General features: G+C 62.3%; 1 protein-coding gene across 2 annotated transcripts in view; it reads right to left on the bottom strand.

Annotated features, from left to right (window-relative positions):
- The window catches only part of abtb3b (ankyrin repeat and BTB domain containing 3b), a 234,491-nt gene extending 214,047 nt beyond the window's left edge, over nt 1-20,444 (bottom strand). Inside the window, exon 1 of one of the 2 annotated variants that reach the window (XM_086009710.1) lies at nt 19,621-20,444. In XM_086009710.1, coding sequence (XP_085865836.1) covers nt 19,621-20,389 — 769 coding nt within the window. In that variant the 5' untranslated portion in view covers nt 20,390-20,444. The remainder of the gene's footprint in view (nt 1-19,620) is intronic. The other variant, XM_086009708.1, reaches the window with a different exon arrangement.
- Between the last annotated feature and the right edge of the window lie 365 nt (nt 20,445-20,809).

The following is a 20,809-nucleotide window of genomic DNA, read 5'->3' as shown; positions in this document are numbered from 1 at the left end:
CAGGGAAGTCTTGCTGCAGTTATACAGGGTATTGGTGAGGCCACACCTGGAATACTGCGTGCAGTTTTGGTTTCCATATTTAAGATATACTTGCTCTCGAGGCGGTTCAGAGAAGGTTCACTCGGTTGATTCCGGAGATGAGGGGGTTGATGTATGAGGAAAGGTTGAGTAGGTTGGGCCTCCACTCATTGGAGTTCAGAAGAATGAGGCGATCTTATCGAAACATATAAGATTGTGAGGTGGCTTGATCGGGTGGATGCGGTGAGGATGTTTCCACTGATGGGTGAGACTAGAACTAGGGGGCATAATCTTAGAATAAGGGGCTGCCCTTTCAAAACTGAGATGTGGAGGAACTTCTTCACTCAGAGGGTAGTAAATCTATGGAATTTGCTACCCCAGAGAGCTGTGGAAGCTGCAACATTAAATAAATTTAAAACGGAGATAGACAGTTTCCGAGCAGATAAGGGATTTAGGGGTTACGGGGAGAGGGCAGGGAAGTGGACGCGAGTCTAGATTTGATCAGCCATGATCCTATTGAATGGCGGAGCAGGCCCGAGGGGCCTTATGGCCTACTCCTGCTCCTACTTCTTATGTTCTTATCCCTGGAACCATTCTGGTAAATCTCCTCTGTACCCTCAAGGGCCTTCACATCCTTCCTAAAGTGTGGTGACCAGCGCTTTATAAAGGTTCAGCATAACTTCTCTACTTTTGTACTCAATTCCTCTATTTATGAAGCCCAAGATTCCATATGCTTTGTTAACCACTCTCTCAATATGTCCTGCCACATTAACTCCCAGGTTCCTCTGTCCTTGCACACTCTTTAAAACTGTGCCATTAAGTGTATATTGCCCCTCCCTGTTCCTTCTGCCAAAATGCATCACCTCGCACTTCTCTATTAAATTCCATCTGCCACTTGCCTGCCCATTCTGCTAGCCTTTCTATGTCCTGGTGCAGTTGATTGGTATCACTGTTTGCCACACCCCCAAGTTTGGTATAATTGGCAAATTTAGAAATTCTACTCTGTATGCCAATATCCAGGTCATTTATATATATCAAAAAAGCAGTGGCCCCAGCACTGACCCTTGGGGAACACCACTGTCTACCATCCTCCAGTCTGATAAACAGCCATTTACCACAACTCGCTGTTTTCTGTCCTTAAGCCAATTCATTATCCAAGCTGCCACTGACCCACCTATTCCATGAGCCTCAATTTTGTTAACCAGCGTTCTATGTGGTACTTTGTCAAACGCCTTCCTAAAATCCACGTAGACAACATCCATTGCATTCCCTCCATCAATCCTCTCTGTTACTTCATCAAAAAATTCAATTAGATTAGTCAAACAAGACCTGCCTTTTACAAATCTGTGTTGGCTTTCCTTAATTAGCCTAAACCTCTCCAAGTGCCCGTTAATTTTTTCCTTGATTGTTGTTTCTAAAACTTTACCCACCACTGATGTTAAACTGACCGGCCTGTAGTTACTAGGATTGTCCTTACACCCTTTCTTGAACAATGGTGTCACATTTGCCACTTTCCAATCCTCAGGCACCTCCCCCACATCTAGGGAAGATTGGAAAATTATGGCAAGCCCTTCCGCTATCTCCTCCCCAATTCCCTTAAAACCTGGGATGCAAGCCATCTGGACCAGGCAACTTATCCACTCCAAGCATACCCAGCCTTTCTAGTACATCCTGTCTATCAATTGTCACCCCTTCCATTGCTTCTACCTTTTCCACTTCCACCAATATTTTGTCAGCATCCACCTCCTTAGTAAACACCGATACAAAGTACTCATTGAGTATTCTAGCCTTGCCCTGCGCCTCTAAGCATATATCACCACCTTTGTCCCTAATAGGCCCCACCCCGCCTCTTACTACCCGCTTACTGTTTACATGACGGTAGGAGATTTATGGGTTCCCGTTTATGTTAACCACCATTCTACTCTCATATTCTCTCTTTGCCAATCTTATTTTCATTTTCACTTCCCCTCTCAACTTATTGTGTTTTGTCTGGTTCTCCCTTGAAGAATTCACCTGACATGCATCAAACACCCTCTTTTTTTGTTTCATCATCTTCTCTATCTCCCTCATCATCCAAGGAGCCCTTGCTTTGGTTCCCTTACCCTTCTCTCTTGTTGGAATGTACCTAGCCTGTACTTGGAACATCTCCTCCTTAAAGATCACCCATCGTTCCATAACACAACTAGTAACACAATGACTAGTGACACAGTCACCATGGCTCCCGTAAGGTGCTCGCTCAACTGCAGGAGTTACAGGAGGGGGTTTAGGAATGTCTCCTGAAAGCCTAGTTTTAGAAACTCTGGACTTCTCATCCATCAATGTAGTTACATTCTCTCACAATTGAAGTAAATAGTGGGCACAAACTGCTCAACTCTGCGTCTCATGGAGCTGTGTTTACAATCAGCGTCTGTTAACCCAGTCTAAATGGACCTTTACAAATGTGCTTAAAGTGCTGATTTTACACTAAGTTAAATTGACAAAAGTGTCTCAGTAATTTATCCTAGGCCCCCCAGGTTCGTACCCCGTGTACAATGCCAGGATCAAACTCCAACTCTCCCGCCCAAGAGGGTTCTGCGAGTGGGGGTTACACACAACACACGACTCCTTCCGCTGGTGAAAACAGAGAGAAGGCAGTAAAGTCTGAACAGTTACATCAATTCCGGGTTTAAAGAGTCCAGGAGCCCCCAGCAACACCCTGTACTGTAACTCAGCACAGCAGTGAGGTGGAAAGCAATGCCCAGTGGCACGAAACTGTAGAAACAGTCGAAATAATCAAAACCAGTGATGCAAACCACTCATTTGTAATCTAAATAAATGGATGAACTGCAGAATGCTAATCTGTACAACGGCCAGTTAAGAACACAGTCTTTGAGCTTCACGTTACTCAATATCAGCCTTACACCGAAAGTTCAAAGGCACTAATTCCACTGTAACTGGATTATGGCAACGTGGCCGGGTATCTTTAAAACAATCAGCAGCTGCTGAAAATGCAAATAAAAGGAAAAGAACAAAAATTATATTGATCTGCAACCCCTCGCCCACAGAGCATTCCTGCCCACTGGAGGGGTCCGGCCCCACTGAGCCCACCCCACCGGCGAGGGGTCCGGCCCCACTGAGCCCCCCGCCCCCCCAACCAGAGAGGGGTCCGGTTCCTGTCCCACTGAGGCCCCCCACCGGCGAGGGGTCCGACCCCACTGAGCCCCCCCCGGGCGAGGGGTCCGACCCCACTGAGCCCCCCCCCCTCTCAGGCGAGGGGTCCAGCCCCACCGAGTCCCCGGTATACAGTTGCTAGTAGTGTTGGACCGCAGATCTTAAGTTTCACAATAGCCTTAGACTGGGAAGAGCCTGGTAACGTTTAATAACTAAGGCTTTCAGACTGGCAACTGGTGATCTTTTCTTGGACTATTGATAAGGTGCCAGCTCAGAGTCAGAGGCTGTGGGCTCATGCCTTGCTGCAGGACATGGGCCAGGCTTCTGTGTAGTACCAACGGGGTGCTGTATCGCCCGAGGTGCAGTCTTAAAGGAGATGTTACACCATGAGCCTAACTCCCTGTAAGCTGATGCAGCTGCACCATTGGAAGATCATGTTGGGCTAACATTCCTCCCTCAACCAACCCCAAAAACAGACAGGTTGGTCATTACTCCCATTGCTGTTTGTGGGATCTTGCTGTGCACAAATTGACTCCCATGTTGGCAACATAATAGTGACTACAAGTCAGTCACTGGATTTGAAGGGCTGGAAGACTACAATTAAAATCCAAGCTCGTTCTGCTCGATGTGAAAGGCTACATATAAATCCTGTACTCACTCGCTGAGGGGACTCTGCTCAGTGCTTCCCTAGGTGATTGAACCAAGTATGGGACTGCACCCGCCATCTACACTGTGCAAAACAATATCCCACTGGGCTCCGATCAGGAGAGCTGGTCAGTCCTGAGCCCGTCAGGTGATGGGAAAACTCTCCACTGGCCGGAGTCAGACCGAGCACAAGGGAAGGTGGTTTGCAGTTGTTAGAGGCCAATCATCACAGCCCCAGGACATCGCTGCCGGGTGTTCCTCAGGGCAGTGTCCTCGGCCCAACTGTCTTCATAGACTCAGAATGGTTACAGCACAGTAGAAGGCCATTTGGCCCACTGAGCCCGTGCCGGCTCTCTGCAAGAACACTTCAGCTAGTCCCACTCCCCCGCCCTTTCCCCGTAGCCCTGCAAATTTTTTTCCTTCAGGTACTTTTCCAATTCCCTTTTGAAATCCACAATTGAATCTTCCTCCACCACCCTTTTCAGGCAGTGCATTCCAAATCCTGACCATTCGCTGCGTAAATTTTTTTTTCCCTCATGTCGCCTTTGGTTCTTCTGCCAGTCACCTTAAAATCATCTTCAGCTGCTTCATCAATGACCTTCCCTCCATCAGAAGGTCAGAAGTGGGGATGTTTGTGTATGACTGCACAGTGTTCAGTTACATTCACAACTCCTGAGATAATGAAGCAGTCCATGCTCGCATGCAGCAAGACCTGGATAACATCCAGGCTTGGGCTGATGTGTGGCATGAATGTTATTTGCCACTTAAGTGCCAGGCAATGACTATCTTCAACAAGTGAGAGTCTAACCACCTCCCCTTGACATTGAACAGCATTACCATCACCAAATCCCCCACCATCAACATCCTGGAGGTCACCATTGACCAGAACCGGAACAGGACCAGCCACATAAATACTGTGGCAACAAGAGCAGGTCAGAGGCTGGGTATTCTGCGGCGAGTGTCTCACCTAACTCCCCAAAGCCTTTCCACCATCTACAAGGCACAAGTCAGGAGTGTGATGGAATACTCTCCACTTGCCTGGATGAGTGCAGCTCCAACAACACTCAAGAAGCTCGACACCATCCAGGACAAAGCAGCCCGCTTGATTGGCACTCCATCCACCACCTTAAACATTCACTCTCTCCACCACCGGCATACTGTGGCTGCAGTGTGTACCATCTACAAGATGCACTGCAGCAACTCGCCAAGGCTTCTTCGGCAGCACCTCCCAAACCCGCGACCTCTTCCACCTAGGACAAGGGCAGCAGGTGCATGGGAACACCACCACCTCCAAGTTCCCCCCCAAGTCACACACCATCCTGACTTAGAAGTATATCGCCGATCCTTCATCGTCGCTGGGTCAAAATCCTGGACCTCCCTCCCTAACAGCACTGTGGGAGCACCTTCACCACACGGACTGCAGCGGTTCAAGGCAGCGGCTCACCACCACCTTCTCAAGGGCAACTAGGGATGGGCAATAAATGCTGGCCTTGCCAGCAATGCCCACATCCCAAGAATGATTTTTTTTTTAATGAAGTACTGCCCGAGAGTCAGGCTCTATCGATAACAGAAATGACCCGAGTGTCAGGGATTTACACACTGCGGGAGATGTTGGTTGGAAACGAGGTCTGTATTTCAGCCTGGGTTTCTGCATCATTTGTACCCATTCTAAAAATTAATATTGTTAACTTGTGATGGGTATTAATAGTGAGCAAGAAACCTTTTCATTGCCCGATGGCGTTATTGGTTGTTAATTATGAACAGTGGGATTATTTAAAACAGTTACAGTAAACTTGCAGGAATGCCCTCTATTCTGTGGAGGGGACTGCGGTAACTGCACGGCGATCACAGGGTCAGCCATTACCCATCAAAACTCCCTCGGAAGAGGACCAGACCCCTTTAATAATTAACTTTAGTAACATTTTGTTGTTGAGAAACTAAGACACCTCTTGTTAAATAATTAACTGCCAACATTTCTATGCATGAAGTAGCACTAATAGCCAAGCAGTACATGGGGAATCCAATAACCTGCCCAATTATTGGGCCTGTCCCGACATGGTGCCAGTGTGCACTGCCATGTTGCATTAGGAATCCACTGACTACAGCTGTTCTCACAATTGCAGTTTTCATACCAAGAATTTGAATTACCTTTACAGCTGTGTTTCATAGATTTAAAATAACATTTGTAATAAATATATAACTTTACATGACTATATTGATATCTTAATTATGTAACTTTATATAACTTTATTATCTGGAATGCAAACAGAATCAACAATGGGAACCTGGAGACCACATGCTGATCAGGGTCGGGAGTGACATTTTCATAGTGAGATTTTCCAAGTCTCCCTCACTTTTAGAATAAACTGGGTTTCCTAATTTCTCCAATCGATCCCTGTACAAGTCAGTCACAGTGCCCATCAATACGTTAATGTGACTACACAATCGGAATTCCTGTCTGTTGTGTTGGTAACCATTCCCCTGACCATCAGCACTGGTCACTCTGCCTTTCTCCGCTTTCGCTGTCCTGCTGCTCCTGTCCAGTTACACAAGCACCCATTGCCCAGTTCCCACTGCCCAAAGCTCCACATGGAATGCCAGACTATCATCACATTTATGTACATCCTGCACCACATCCTTTGTGCCAGTTCAGTCCAGGGGCAGTAATCCGTCCAGTAACCGAGTTGGAACTGTGACTGGTCTAGAAAAGGTCATGAGCTCAAATCCCACCAGGGCAAATCTGAACTGACTAAAGTCTGGTAACTTGTGGGTTGGCACCATGGACATGCCCACAAAAACAGCCGGATTGTCATAAAACCCCAACTGGTTGAGCAAGGTGCTCTGGAGAAGGGGACGGGGCAGGTCTGGACTACAGTTCCGCACTGTGTCTAGCCCGGGGGGGGGCGATCAGTCCCACAGTGTGTCTACCCCAGGGGGCGTGATCAGTCCCGCAGTGTGTCTACCCCAGGGGGGCCAGTCAGTCCCGCAGTGTGTCTACCCCAGGGGGGCCAGTCAGTCCCGCAGTGTGTCTACCCCATGGGGGGGCGATCAGTCCCGCACTGTGTCTACCCCAGGGGGGGGGGGCGATCAGTCCCGCACTGTGTCTACCCCAGGGGGGGGGCGATCAGTCCCGCACTGTGTCTACCCCAGGGGAGGGGGGGGGGGGGGGGCGATCAGTCCCGCAGTGTGTCTACCCCAGGGGGGGGCGATCAGCCCCGCAGTGTGTCAGCCCCGGTGTCTCTATCCCGGGGAGGGGGGGCGCGGGGGTGGTCGGCCCCGGTGTCTCTATCCTGGGTGGGGGTGGTCGGTCCCGGTGTCTCTATCCCCGGGGGGCGGGGGGCGGTCCCGGTGCCTCCACCCCGGGGCGGGGGGCGGTCCCGGTGCCTCCACCCCGGGGCGGGGGGCGGTCCCGGTGCCTCCACCCCGGGGTGGGGGTCGGTCCCGGTGCCTCCACCCCGGGGCGGGGGTCGGTCCCGGTGCCTCCACCCCGGGGCGGGCGTCGGTCCCAGTGTCTCTATCCCGGGGCGGGGGGGGGGGGGGGGGGGGGGGGGGGGGGGGGCGTCAGTCCCAGTGTCTCGATCCCGGGGCGGGGGTCAGTCCCAGTGTCTCTATCCCGGGAGGGACAGTCCCAGTGTCTCTATCCCGGGGGGGGTGGGGGTCAGTCCCAGTGTCTCGATCCCGGGGCGGGGGTCAGTCCCAGTGTCTCTATCCCGGGGCAGGGAGGGGGGGGGGGGGGGGGGGGGGGGGGGGGGGGGGGGGAGGTCAGTCCCAGTGTCTCTATCCCGCGGCGGGGATCAGTCCCAGTGTCTCTATCCCGGGGTGGGGGCCAGTCCCAGTGTCTCTATCCCGAGGCGGGGGTCAGTCCCAGTGTCTCTATCCCGGGGGGGCGGGGGTCAGGCCCAGTGTCTCTATCCCGGGGGGACGGGGGTCAGTCCCAGTGTCTCTATCCCGGGGGGCGGGGGTCAGTCCCAGTGTCCCTATCCCGGGGCGGGGGTCAGTCCCAGTGTCTCTATCCCGGGAGGGGGGGGGGGGTTTCAGTCCCAGTGTCTCTATCCCGGGGCGGGGGTCAGTCCCAGTGTCTCTATCCCGGGGCGGGGGGGCTCAGTCCCAGCGTCTCTATCCCGGGGCGGGGGGGGGTCAGTCCCAGTGTCTCTATCCCGGGGCGGGGGGGGTCAGTCCCAGTGTCTCTATCCCGGGGTGGGGGGTCAGTCCCAGTGTCTCAATCCCGGGGCGGGGGTCAGTCCCAGTGTCTCTATCCCGGGGCGGGGGGGGGGGGGGGGGGGGTCAGTCCCAGTGTCTCTATCCCGCGGCGGGGGTCAGTCCCAGTGTCTCTATCCCGGGGTGGGGGCCAGTCCCAGTGTCTCTATCCCGAGGCGGGGGTCAGTCCCAGTGTCTCTATCCCGGGGGGGCGCGGGTCAGGCCCAGTGTCTCTATCCCGGGGGGGCGGGGGTCAGTCCCAGTGTCTCTATCCCGGGGGGCGGGGGTCAGTCCCAGTGTCTCTATCCCGGGGCAGGGGAGGGGGGGGGGGGGGGTCAGTCCCAGTGTCCTATCCCGGGGCGGGGGTCAGTCCCAGTGTCTCTATCCCGGGGCGCGGGTCAGTCCCAGTGTCTCTATCCCGGGGCAGGGGGGGGGGGGGGGGTCAGTCCCAGTGTCTCTATCCCGCGGCGGGGGGGTCAGTCCCAGTGTCTCTATCCCGGGGTGGGGGCCAGTCCCAGTGTCTCTATCCCGGGGGGGGCGGGGGTCAGTCCCAGTGTCTCTATCCCGGGGGGGGCGGGGGTCAGTCCCAGTGTCTCTATCCCGGGGCAGGGGAGGGGGGGGGGGGGTCAGTCCCAGTGTCCCCTATCCCGGGGCGGGGGTCAGTCCCAGTGTCTCTATCCCGGGGCGCGGGTCAGTCCCAGTGTCTCTATCCCGCCGGGGCGGGGGTCAGTCCCAGTGTCTCTATCCCGGGAGGGGGGGGGGTTCAGTCCCAGTGTCTCTATCCCGGGGCGGGGGGTCAGTCCCAGCGTCTCTATCCCGGGGCGGGGGGGGCTCAGTCCCAGCGTCTCTATCCCGGGGCGGGGGTCAGTCCCAGTGTCTCTATCCCGGGAGGGGGGGGGTTTCAGTCCAGTGTCTCTATCCCGGGGCGGGGGTCAGTCCCAGCGTCTCTATCCCGGGGCGGGGGGGCTCAGTCCCAGCGTCTCTATCCCGGGGCGGGGGGGGTCAGTCCCAGTGTCTCTATCCCGGGGCGGGGGGGGTCAGTCCCAGTGTCTCTATCCCGGGGTGGGGGGTCAGTCCCAGTGTCTCTATCCCGGGGGGAGGGGGGTCAGTCCCAGTGTCTCTATCCTGGGGGGAGGGGGGTCAGTCCCAGTGTCTCTATCCCGGGGCGCGGGTCAGTCCCAGTGTCTCTATCCCGGGGCGGGGGTCAGTCCCAGTGTCTCTATCCTGGGGGGAGGGGGGTCAGTCCCAGTGTCTCTATCCCGGGGCAGGGGGGTCAGTCCCAGTGTCTCTATCCCGGGGTGGGGGGTCAGTCCCAGTGTCTCTATCCCGGGGGGTGGGGGGTCAGTCCCAGTGTCTCTATCCCGGGGGGAGGGGGGTCAGTCCCAGTGTCTCTATCCCGGGGGGAGGAGGGTCAGTCCCAGTGTCTCTATCCTGGGGGGAGGGGGGTCAGTCCCAGTGTCTCTATCCCGGGGCAGGGGGTCAGTCCCAGTGTCTCTATCCCGGGGCGGGGGTCAGTCCCAGTGTCTCTATCCCGGGGCGGGGGGTCAGTCCCAGTGTCTCTATCCCGGGGCAGGGGGGGGGGGGGGCGCTCAGTCCCAGTGTCTCTATCCCGGGGCAGGGGGGGGGGGGGGGGCGCTCAGTCCCAGTGTCTCTATCCCGGGGCGGGGGGGCTCAGTCCGTGTCTCTATCCCGGGGCGGGGGGGCTCAGTCCCAGTGTCTCTATCCCGGGGAGGCGGGGCTCAGTCCCAGTGTCTCTATCCCAGGGCGGGGGGTCAGTCCCAATGTCTCTATCCCGGGGCGGAGGGTCAGTCCCAGTGTCTCTCTATCCCGGGGCAGGGGGTCAGTCCCAGTGTCTCTCTATCCCGGGGGGAGGGGGGTCAGTCCCAGTGTCTCTCTATCCCGGGGCAGGGGGGCTCAGTCCCAGTGTCTCTCTATCCCGGGGCGGGGGGGCTCAGTCCCAGTGTCTCTCTATCCCGGGGAGGGGGGGCTCAGTCCCAGTGTCTCTATCCCAGGGCGGGGGGGTCAGTCCCAATGTCTCTATCCCGGGGCGGGGGGGTCAGTCCCAGTGTCTCTCTATCCCGGGGCGGGGGGTCAGTCCCAGTGTCTCTCTATCCCGGGGGGAGGGGGGTCAGTCCCAGTGTCTCTATCCCGGGGCGGGGGGTCAGTCCCAGTGTCTCTCTATCCCAGGGCGGGGGGGTCAGTCCCAGTGTCTCTATCCCGGGGCGGGGGGGGTCAGTCCCAGTGTCTCTCTATCCCGGGGCGGGGGGTCAGTCCCAGTGTCTCTCTATCCCGGGGCGGGGGGGTCAGTCCCAGTGTCTCTATCCCGGGGCGGGGGGTCAGTCCCAGTGTCTCTCTATCCCGGGGGGAGGGGGGTCAGTCCCAGTGTGTCTCTATCCCGGGGGGAGGGGGGTCAGTCCCAGTGTCTCTCTATCCCGGGGCGGGGGGTCAGTCCCAGTGTCTCCCTATCCCGGGGCGGGGGGTCAGTCCCAGTGTCTCTCTATCCCGGGGGGAGGGGGGGTCAGTCCCAGTGTCTCTCTATCCCGGGGCAGGGGGTCAGTCCCAGTGTCTCTCTATCCCGGGGCGGGGGGGTCAGTCCCAGTGTCTCTATCCCGGGGCGGGGGGGTCAGTCCCAGTGTCTCTCTATCCCGGGGCGGGGGGTCAGTCCCAGTGTCTCTCTATCCCGGGGCGGGGGGTCAGTCCCAGTGTCTCTATATCCCGGGGGGAGGGGGGTCAGTCCCAGTGTCTCTCTATCCCGGGGCGGGGGGTCAGTCCCAGTGTCTCTCTATCCCGGGGCGGGGGGGTCAGTCCCAGTGTCTCTCTATCCCGGGGGGGAGGGGGGTCAGTCCCAGTGTCTCTCTATCCCGGGGCGGGGGGGGTCAGTCCCAGTGTCTCTATCCCGGGGCGGGGGGTCAGTCCCAGTGTCTCTCTATCCCGGGGCGGGGGGTCAGTCCCAGTGTCTCTATCCCGGGGGGAGGGGGGGTCAGTCCCAGTGTCTCTCTATCCCGGGGCGGGGGGGGGCTCAGTCCCAGTGTCTCTATCCCGGGGCGGGGGGGGCTCAGTCCCAGTGTCTCTATCCCGGGGAAAGGGGGCTCAGTCCCAGTGTCTCTATCCCAGGGCGGGGGGTCAGTCCCAGTGTCTCTCTATCCCGGGGCGGGGGGTCAGTCCCAGTGTCTCTCTATCCCGGGGGGAGGGGGGTCAGTCCCAATGTCTCTATCCCGGGGCGGGGGGTCAGTCCCAGTGTCTCTCTATCCCGGGGGGGGCGGGGGTCTGTCCCAGTGTCTCTATCCCGGGGCGGGGGGGTCAGTCCCAGTGTCTCTATCCCGGGGCGGGGGGGTCAGTCCCAGTGTCTCTCTATCCCGGGGCGGGGGGGCTCAGTCCCAGTGTCTCTCTATCCCGGGGCGGGGGGGCTTAGTCCCAGTGTCTCTATCCGGGGAGGGGGGGCTCAGTCCCAGTGTCTCTATCCCGGGGAGGGGGTCAGTCCCAGTGTCTCTCTATCCCGGGGCGGGGGGTCAGTCCCAGTGTCTCTCTATCCCGGGGGGAGGGGGGTCAGTCCCAATGTCTCTATCCCGGGGCGGGGGGTCAGTCCCAGTGTCTCTCTATCCCGGGGGGGGCGGGGGTCTGTCCCAGTGTCTCTATCCCGGGGCGGGGGGGTCAGTCCCAGTGTCTCTATCCCGGGGCGGGGGGGTCAGTCCCAGTGTCTCTCTATCCCGGGGCGGGGGGGCTCAGTCCCAGTGTCTCTCTATCCCGGGGCGGGGGGGCTTAGTCCCAGTGTCTCTATCCCGGGGAGGGGGGGCTCAGTCCCAGTGTCTCTATCCCGGGGAGGGGGTCAGTCCCAGTGTCTCTATCCCGGGGCGGGGGGTCAGTCCCAGTGTCTCTATCCCGGGGCGGGGTGGCTCAGTCCCAGTGTCTCTATCCCGGGGCGGGGGGGGCTCAGTCCCAGTGTCTCTATCCCGGGGCGGGGTGGCTCAGTCCCAGTGTCTCGATCCGGGGCGGGGGGTCAGTCCCAGTGTCTCTATCCCGGGGCGGGGGGGCTCAGTCCCAGTGTCTCTCTATCCCGGGGCGGGGGGGCTCAGTCCCAGTGTCTCTATCCCGGGGAGGGGGGGCTCAGTCCCAGTGTCTCTATCCCGGGGGGGTGGGGGTCAGTCCCAGTGTCTCGATCCCGGGGCGGGGGGGCTCAGTCCCAGTGTCTCTCTATCCCGGGGCGGGGGGGCTCAGTCCCAGTGTCTCTATCCCGGGGAGGGGGGGCTCAGTCCCAGTGTCTCTATCCCGGGGCGGGGCGGGGGGGGGCTCAGTCCCAGTGTCTCTATCCCGGGGAGGGGGGGGGGGGGTCAGTCCCAGTGTCTCTATCCCGGGGCGGGGGGTCAGTCCCAGTGTCTCTCTATCCCGGGGCGGGGGGTCAGTCCCAGTGTCTCTATCCCGGGGCGGGGGGTCAGTCCCAGTGTCTCTATCCCGGGGAGGGGGGCTCAGTCCCAGTGTCTCTATCCCGGGGCGGGGGGTCAGTCCAGTGTCTCTATCCCGGGGCGGGGGGTCAGTCCCAGTGTCTCTATCCCGGGGAGGGGGGGCTCAGTCCCAGTGTCTCTATCCCGGGGCGGGGGGTCAGTCCCAGTGTCTCTATCCCGGGGAGGGGGGTCAGTCCCAGTGTCTCTATCCCGGGGCGGGGGGGGTCAGTCCCAGTGTCTCTATCCCGGGGCGGGGGCTCAGTCCCAGTGTCTCTATCCCGGGGCGGGGGGTCAGTCCCAGTGTCTCTATCCCGGGAGGGTGGGGGGGGGGTTTCACTCCCAGTGTCTCTATCCCGGGGCGGGGGGTTTCAGTCCCAGTGTCTCTATCCCGGGGCGGGGGGTCAGTCCCAGTGTCTCTCTATCCCGGGGCGGGGGGTCAGTCCCAGTGTCTCTATCCCGGGGCGGGGGGTCAGTCCCAGTGTCTCTATCCCGGGGCGGGGGGTCAGTCCCAGTGTCTCTCTATCCCGGGGCGGGGGGTCAGTCCCAATGTCTCTATCCCGGGGCGGGGGGTCAGTCCCAGTGTCTCTATCCCGGGAGGGTTGGGGGGGGGGGGGGGTTTCACTCCCAGTGTCTCTATCCCGGGGCGGGGGGTTTCAGTCCCAGTGTCTCTATCCCGGGGCGGGGGGTCAGTCCCAGTGTCTCTCTATCCCGGGGCGGGGGGTCAGTCCCAGTGTCTCTATCCCGGGGCGGGGGGTCAGTCCAGTGTCTCTCTATCCCGGGGCGGGGGGTCAGTCCCAATGTCTCTATCCCGGGGCGGGGGGTCAGTCCCAGTGTCTCTATCCCGGGAGGGTGGGGGGGGGGGGGGGGGTTCACTCCCAGTGTCTCTATCCCGGGGCGGGGGGTTTCAGTCCCAGTGTCTCTATCCCGGGGCGGGGGGTCAGTCCCAGTGTCTCTCTATCCCGGGGCGGGGGGTCAGTCCCAGTGTCTCTATCCCGGGGCGGGGGGTCAGTCCCAGTGTCTCTATCCCGGGGAGGGGGTCAGTCCCAGTGTCTCTATCCCGGGGCGGGGGGTCAGTCCCAGTGTCTCTATCCCGGGGAGGGGGTCAGTCCCAGTGTCTCTATCCCGGGGCGGGGGGTCAGTCCCAGTGTCTCTATCCCGGGGCGGGGGGTCAGTCCCAGTGTCTCTATCCCGGGGCGGGGGCTCAGTCCCAGTGTCTCTATCCCGGGGAGGGGGTCAGTCCCAGTGTCTCTATCCCGGGGAGGGGGTCAGTCCCAGTGTCTCTATCCCGGGGCGGGGGCTCAGTCCCAGTGTCTCTATCCCGGGGCGGGGGCTCAGTCCCAGTGTCTCTATCCCGGGGCGGGGGCTCAGTTCCAGTGTCTCTATCCCGGGGGGGGCGGGGGTCAGTCCCAGTGTCTCTATCCCGGGGCGGGGGGTCAGTCCAGTGTCTCTATCCCGGGGAGGGGGGGCTCAGTCCCAGTGTCTCTATCCCGGGGAGGGGGTCAGTCCCAGTGTCTCTATCCCGGGGCGGGGGCTCAGTCCCAGTGTCTCTATCCCGGGGAGGGGGTCAGTCCCAGTGTCTCTATCCCGGGGCGGGGGGTCAGTCCCAGTGTCTCTATCCCGGGGAGGGGGTCAGTCCCAGTGTCTCTATCCCGGGGCGGGGGGTCAGTCCCAGTGTCTCTATCCCGGGGCGGGGGGGTCAGTCCCAGTGTCTCTATCCCGGGGCGGGGGGGCTCAGTCCCAGTGTCTCTATCCCGGGGCGGGGGGTCAGTCCCAGTGTCTCTATCCCGGGGAGGGGGGGCTCAGTCCCAGTGTCTCTATCCCGGGGAGGGGGTCAGTCCCAGTGTCTCTATCCCGGGGAGGGGGGGCTCAGTCCCAGTGTCTCTATCCCGGGGCGGGGGGGTCAGTCCCAGTGTCTCTATCCCAGGGCGGGGGGTCAGTCCCAGTGTCTCTATCCCGGGGCGGGGGCTCAGTCCCAGTGTCTCTATCCCGGGGAGGGGGGGCTCAGTCCCAGTGTCTCTATCCCGGGGCGGGGGGGTCAGTCCCAGTGTCTCTATCCCAGGGCGGGGGGTCAGTCCCAGTGTCTCTATCCCGGGGCGGGGGGTCAGTCCCAGTGTCTCTATCCCGGGGCGGGGGGGTCAGTCCCAGTGTCTCCATCCCGGGAGGGTGGGGGGAGGGGGGTCAGTCCCAGTGTCTCTATCCCGGGGTGGGGGTCAGTCCCAGTGTCTCTCTATCCCGGGGCGGGGGGTCAGTCCCAGTGTCTCTCTATCCCGGGGCGGGGGGTCAGTGCCAGTGTCTCTATCCCGGGGAGGGGGGGCTCAGTCCCAGTGTCTCTATCCCGGGGCGGGGGGTCAGTCCCAGTGTCTCTATCCCGGGGAGGGGGTCAGTCCCAGTGTCTCTATCCCGGGGAGGGGGGTCAGTCCCAGTGTCTCTATCCCGGGGCGGGGGGTCAGTCCCAGTGTCTCTATCCCGGGGCGGGGGGTCAGTCCCAGTGTCTCTATCCCGGGGAGGGGGGGCTCAGTCCCAGTGTCTCTATCCCGGGGCGGGGGGGTCAGTCCCAGTGTCTCTATCCCAGGGCGGGGGGTCAGTCCCAGTGTCTCTATCCCGGGGCGGGGGCTCAGTCCCAGTGTCTCTATCCCGGGGAGGGGGGGCTCAGTCCCAGTGTCTCTATCCCGGGGCGGGGGGGTCAGTCCCAGTGTCTCTATCCCAGGGCGGGGGGTCAGTCCCAGTGTCTCTATCCCGGGGCGGGGGGTCAGTCCCAGTGTCTCTATCCCGGGGCGGGGGGGTCAGTCCCAGTGTCTCCATCCCGGGAGGGTGGGGGGAGGGGGGTCAGTCCCAGTGTCTCTATCCCGGGGTGGGGGTCAGTCCCAGTGTCTCTCTATCCCGGGGCGGGGGGTCAGTCCCAGTGTCTCTCTATCCCGGGGCGGGGGGTCAGTGCCAGTGTCTCTATCCCGGGGAGGGGGGGCTCAGTCCCAGTGTCTCTATCCCGGGGCGGGGGGTCAGTCCCAGTGTCTCTATCCCGGGGAGGGGGTCAGTCCCAGTGTCTCTATCCCGGGGAGGGGGTCAGTCCCAGTGTCTCTATCCCGGGGCGGGGGGTCAGTCCCAGTGTCTCTATCCCGGGGCGGGGGGTCAGTCCCAGTGTCTCTATCCCGGGGAGGGGGGTCAGTCCCAGTGTCTCTATCCCGGGAGGGTTGGGGGGGGGGGGGGGTGGGGGGGGGGTCAGTCCCAGTGTCTCTATCCCGGGGCGGGGGGTCAGTCCCAGTGTCTCTATCCCGGGGCGGGGGGTCAGTCCCAGTGTCTCTATCCCGGGGCGGGGGGGGTCAGTCCCAGTGTCTCTATCCCGGGGCGGGGGGTCAGTCCCAGTGTCTCTATCCCGGGGAGGGGGTCAGTCCCAGTGTCTCTATCCCGGGGAGGGGGTCAGTCCCAGTGTCTCTATCCCGGGGAGGGGGGTCAGTCCCAGTGTCTCTATCCCGGGGATGGGGTCAGTCTCAGTGTCTCTATCCCGGGGCGGGGGGTCAGTCCCAGTGTCTCTATCCCGGGGCGGGGGGTCAGTCCCAGTGTCTCTATCCCGGGGCGGGGGGGGGTCAGTCCCAGTGTCTCTATCCCGGGGCGGGGGGTCAGTCCCAGTGTCTCTATCCCGGGGAGGGGGTCAGTCCCAGTGTCTCTATCCCGGGGAGGGGGTCAGTCCCAGTGTCTCTATCCCGGGGAGGGGGGTCAGTCCCAGTGTCTCTATCCCGGGGAGGGGATCAGTCCCAGTGTCTCTATCCCGGGGAGGGGGGTCAGTCCCAGTGTCTCTATCCCGGGGCGGGGGGTCAGTCCCAGTGTCTCTATCCCGGGGAGGGGGGTCAGTCCCAGTGTCTCTATCCCGGGGCGGGGGGTCAGTCCCAGTGTCTCTATCCCGGGGCGGGGGTCAGTCCCAGTGTCTCTATCCCGGGGAGGGGGTCAGTCCCAGTGTCTCTATCCCGGGGAGGGGGGTCAGTCCCAGTGTCTCTATCCCGGGGAGGGGGGTCAGTCCCAGTGTCTCTATCCCGGGAGGGTGGGGGGTCAGTCCCAGTGTCTCTATCCCGGGGCGGGGGGTCAGTCCCAGTGTCTCTATCCCGGGGCGGGGGGTCAGTCCCAGTGTCTCTATCCCGGGGCGGGGGGTCAGTCCCAGTGTCTCTAACCCGGGGAGTGGGTCAGTCCCAGTGTCTCTATCCCGGGGAGGGGGTCAGTCCCAGTGTCTCTATCCCGGGGCGGGGGGTCAGTCCCAGTGTCTCTATCCCGGGGAGGGGGGTCAGTCCCAGTGTCTCTATCCCGGGAGGGTTGGGGGGGGGGGGGGGGGGGGTCAGTCTCAGTGTCTCTATCCCGGGGCGGGGGGTCAGTCCCAGTGTCTCTATCCCGGGGCGGGGGGGGTCAGTCCCAGTGTCTCTATCCCGGGGCGTGGGGTCAGTCCCAGTGTCTCTATCCCGGGGAGGGGGGTCAGTCCCAGTGTCTCTATCCCGGGAGGGGTGGGGGGGGGGGGCTCAGTCCCAGTGTCTCTATCCCGGGGCGGGGGGTCAGTCCCAGTGTCTCTATCCCGGGGCGGGGGGTCAGTCCCAGTGTCTCTATCCCGGGGCGGGGGGTCAGTCCCAGTGTCTCTATCCCGGGGCGGGGGGTCAGTCCCAGTGTCTCTATCCCGGGGCGGGGGGTCAGTCCCAGTGTCTCTATCCCGGGGCGGGGGGTCAGTCCCAGTGTCTCTATCCCGGGGAGGGGGGTCAGTCCCAGTGTCTCTATCCCGGGGCGGGGGGTCAGTCCCAGTGTCTCTATCCCGGGGCGGGGGGGGGGAGGGGGGTCAGTCCCAGTGTCTCTATCCCGGGGCGGGGGGTCAGTCCCAGTGTCTCTATCCCGGGGCGGGGGGTCAGTCCCAGTGTCTCTATCCCGGGGAGGGGGGTCAGTCCCAGTGTCTCTATCCCGGGAGGGTGGGGGGGGGGGGGTCAGTCCCAGTGTCTCTATCCCGGGGAGGGGGTCAGTCCCAGTGTCTCTATCCCGGGGAGGGGGGGCTCAGTCCCAGTGTCTCTATCCCGGGGCGGGGGGTCAGTCCCAGTGTCTCTATCCCGGGGCGGGGGGTCAGTCCCAGTGTCTCTATCCCAGGGGGGGGGTCAGTCCCAGTGTCTCTATCCCGGGAGGGGTGGGGGGTCAGTCCCAGTGTCTCTATCCCGGGGAGGGGGTCAGTCCCAGTGTCTCTATCCCGGGGAGGGGGGTCAGTCCCAGTGTCTCTATCCCGGGAGGGGTGGGGGGGGGGGGGGGTGTCAGTCCCAGTGTCTCTATCCCGGGGAGGGGGTCAGTCCCAGTGTCTCTATCCCGGGGCGGGGGGTCAGTCCCAGTGTCTCTATCCCGGGGAGGGGGGTCAGTCCCAGTGTCTCTATCCCGGGAGGGTGGGGGGGGGGGGGTCAGTCCCAGTGTCTCTATCCCGGGGAGGGGGTCAGTCCCAGTGTCTCTATCCCGGGGAGGGGGGGCTCAGTCCCAGTGTCTCTATCCCGGGGCGGGGGGTCAGTCCCAGTGTCTCTATCCCGGGGCGGGGGGGGGGGGAGGGGGGTCAGTCCCAGTGTCTCTATCCCAGGGGGGGGGGTCAGTCCCAGTGTCTCTATCCCGGGAGGGGTGGGGGGTCAGTCCCAGTGTCTCTATCCCGGGGAGGGGGTCAGTCCCAGTGTCTCTATCCCGGGGAGGGGGGTCAGTCCCAGTGTCTCTATCCCGGGAGGGGTGGGGGGGGGGGGGGTGTCAGTCCCAGTGTCTCTATCCCGGGGAGGGGGTCAGTCCCAGTGTCTCTATCCCGGGGCGGGGGGTCAGTCCCAGTGTCTCTATCCCGGGGAGGGGGGGCTCAGTCCCAGTGTCTCTATCCCGGGGCGGGGGTCAGTCCCAGTGTCTCTATCCCGGGGCGGGGGATCAGTCCCAGTGTCTCTATCCCGGGGCGGGGGGTCAGTCCCAGTGTCTCTATCCCGGGGAGGGGGGGGCTCAGTCCCAGTGTCTCTATCCCGGGGCGGGGGGTCAGTCCCAGTGTCTCTATCCCGGGGCGGGGGGTCAGTCCCAGTGTCTCTATCCCGGGAGGGTGGGGGGAGGGGGGTCAGTCCCAGTGTCTCTATCCCGGGGCGGGGGGTCAGTCCCAGTGTCTCTATCCCGGGGCGGGGGGTCAGTCCCAGTGTCTCTATCCCGGGGCGGGGGGTCAGTCCCAGTGTCTCTATCCCGGGGCGGGGGGTCAGTCCCAGTGTCTCTATCCCGGGGCGGGGGGTCAGTCCCAGTGTCTCTATCCCGGGGCGGGGGGTCAGTCCCAGTGTCTCTATCCCGGGGAGGGGGTCAGTCCCAGTGTCTCTATCCCGGGGAGGGGGTCAGTCCCAGTGTCTCTATCCCGGGGAGGGGGTCAGTCCCAGTGTCTCTATCCCGGGGAGGGGGTCAGTCCCAGTGTCTCTATCCCGGGGAGGGGGTCAGTCCCAGTGTCTCTATCCCGGGGCGGGGGGTCAGTCCCAGTGTCTCTATCCCGGGGAGGGGGGTCAGTCCCAGTGTCTCTATCCCGGGAGGGTGGGGGGTCAGTCCCAGTGTCTCTATCCCGGGAGGGTGGGGGGTCAGTCCCAGTGTCTCTATCCCGGGGCGGGGGGTCAGTCCCAGTGTCTCTATCCCGGGGCGGGGGGTCAGTCCCAGTGTCTCTATCCCGGGGCGGGGGGTCAGTCCCAGTGTCTCTATCCCGGGGCGGGGGGTCAGTCCCAGTGTCTCTATCCCGGGGAGGGGGTCAGTCCCAGTGTCTCTATCCCGGGGAGGGGGTCAGTCCCAGTGTCTCTATCCCGGGGCGGGGGGTCAGTCCCAGTGTCTCTATCCCGGGGAGGGGGGTCAGTCCCAGTGTCTCTATCCCGGGAGGGTTGTGGGGGGTGGGGGGGGGGGGGGGGTCAGTCCCAGTGTCTCTATCCCGGGGCGGGGGGTCAGTCCCAGTGTCTCTCTATCCCGGGGCGGGGGGTCAGTCCCAGTGTCTCTATCCCGGGGAGGGGGTCAGTCCCAGTGTCTCTATCCCGGGGAGGGGGTCAGTCCCAGTGTCTCTATCCCGGGGAGGGGGTCAGTCCCAGTGTCTCTATCCCGGGGCGGGGGGTCAGTCCCGGTTGACCCACCGCCCAGAAGCAGCGAGCGCCCGGCCCGGTGTGCAGGGTGAAGATTGGGTGAAGCGGGCACTTACCCTGCGCCGTGCGGCCGCTCTCCAGGTGCTGACAGGCCCGGCTGATGCCCCAGAGCTCGGGGTCCCCGCGGACGGTGTGTTCGATGGCGGCCAAGGTGATAGCGGCGGTCCCGGGGGTCCCGGGGCCGGGCTGCAGGCGGCGGCGGAGGCGGAGCAGCAGCTCCCGGAGCAGGCTCTCCATGCCGGCCGCCAGGTAGATGGCAGCGTGCGGGTGGAGCCGCGGGGCCAGGCGGCTGTCCCGCATCCAGCGGAAGAAACGGCCGACCGAGAGTGTGAGGCCACACCTGGCCGACTTGCCCTGGGCGAAGCGGCCGGCGCTCAGGCTGTAGCGGGACAAGGCGGCCAGGGCGGCCGAGCAGCAGAGGCGGGCCAGCGGCCGGGACAGCACCAGGGCCAGGGCGCTCTGGACCTCGGGCCGGCCACAGCGGCAGTGCCGCCGGCTCAGCCTCTCCGCCTCCCGGCACACCCGCAGCAGCGGCCGGCTGAGCAGGCGGGACAGGTGGGGCAGCGAGCCCGGCTCCCGGGGCCAGCCGCCCAGCTCCTGGTTCAGCACCGCCTGCAGCTGCTGCAAGCCCCAGGGCAGCTCCTGCGGCTCCGGCCACTCGGCCCCCGGGCCGCTGCTGCTGTGCCGGCCCTCCATGGGCTCGGCTCCATGGGCGGAGCACAGCGACAGGCTGGACGAGCCGAGCGAGTCGGCGGTGCCCCCGTAACCCGAGTCCCGGCTGACCTCCTCCAGTGTCCGGCCCATGGCTTTAGCCCGCCCGGCCATCGCTGCGCCGCATTCCGGACGCCAGTTATACGGTGGGCTGCACAGCCCCCGGGCTCCAGCTGATGCACGGGCCCCGCCCACTATGCAAATCACGCCTCCGCCCTCTGATTGGCGGCCCGCTGGCCAATGGATGAGCGGCGCTGAAAGGGGCGGTGACACTGATCCTCCCAGTGGGCGGGGTGCCGACCCGCGGCCAAACTTCAGAAAGTTGATGCGGAACTTTATTGTTGGAGTTTCCCCACTGCTGACACACACTTGTATTTCACAATAACCCTGACTAAACTTTCCACAACCGACTCGCCGCTTCCCACCATCTGCTAGTAAATACAAAAACACTCATAAAGAAAGAAAGACTTGCATTTCTATAGCGCCTTGCACAATCTCGGGAAGTCCCAAAGCACTTTACAGCAATGAATTCCT

This window comes from Somniosus microcephalus, chromosome 16 (genome assembly GCF_052327205.1).
Source record: "Somniosus microcephalus isolate GS21.2 chromosome 16, FLI_Smic_1.0, whole genome shotgun sequence".
Lineage (NCBI taxonomy): Eukaryota > Metazoa > Chordata > Chondrichthyes > Squaliformes > Somniosidae > Somniosus > Somniosus microcephalus.
Note: the sequence above shows the minus strand (reverse complement) of the source record. Positions and strands in the feature narration are given on the sequence as shown.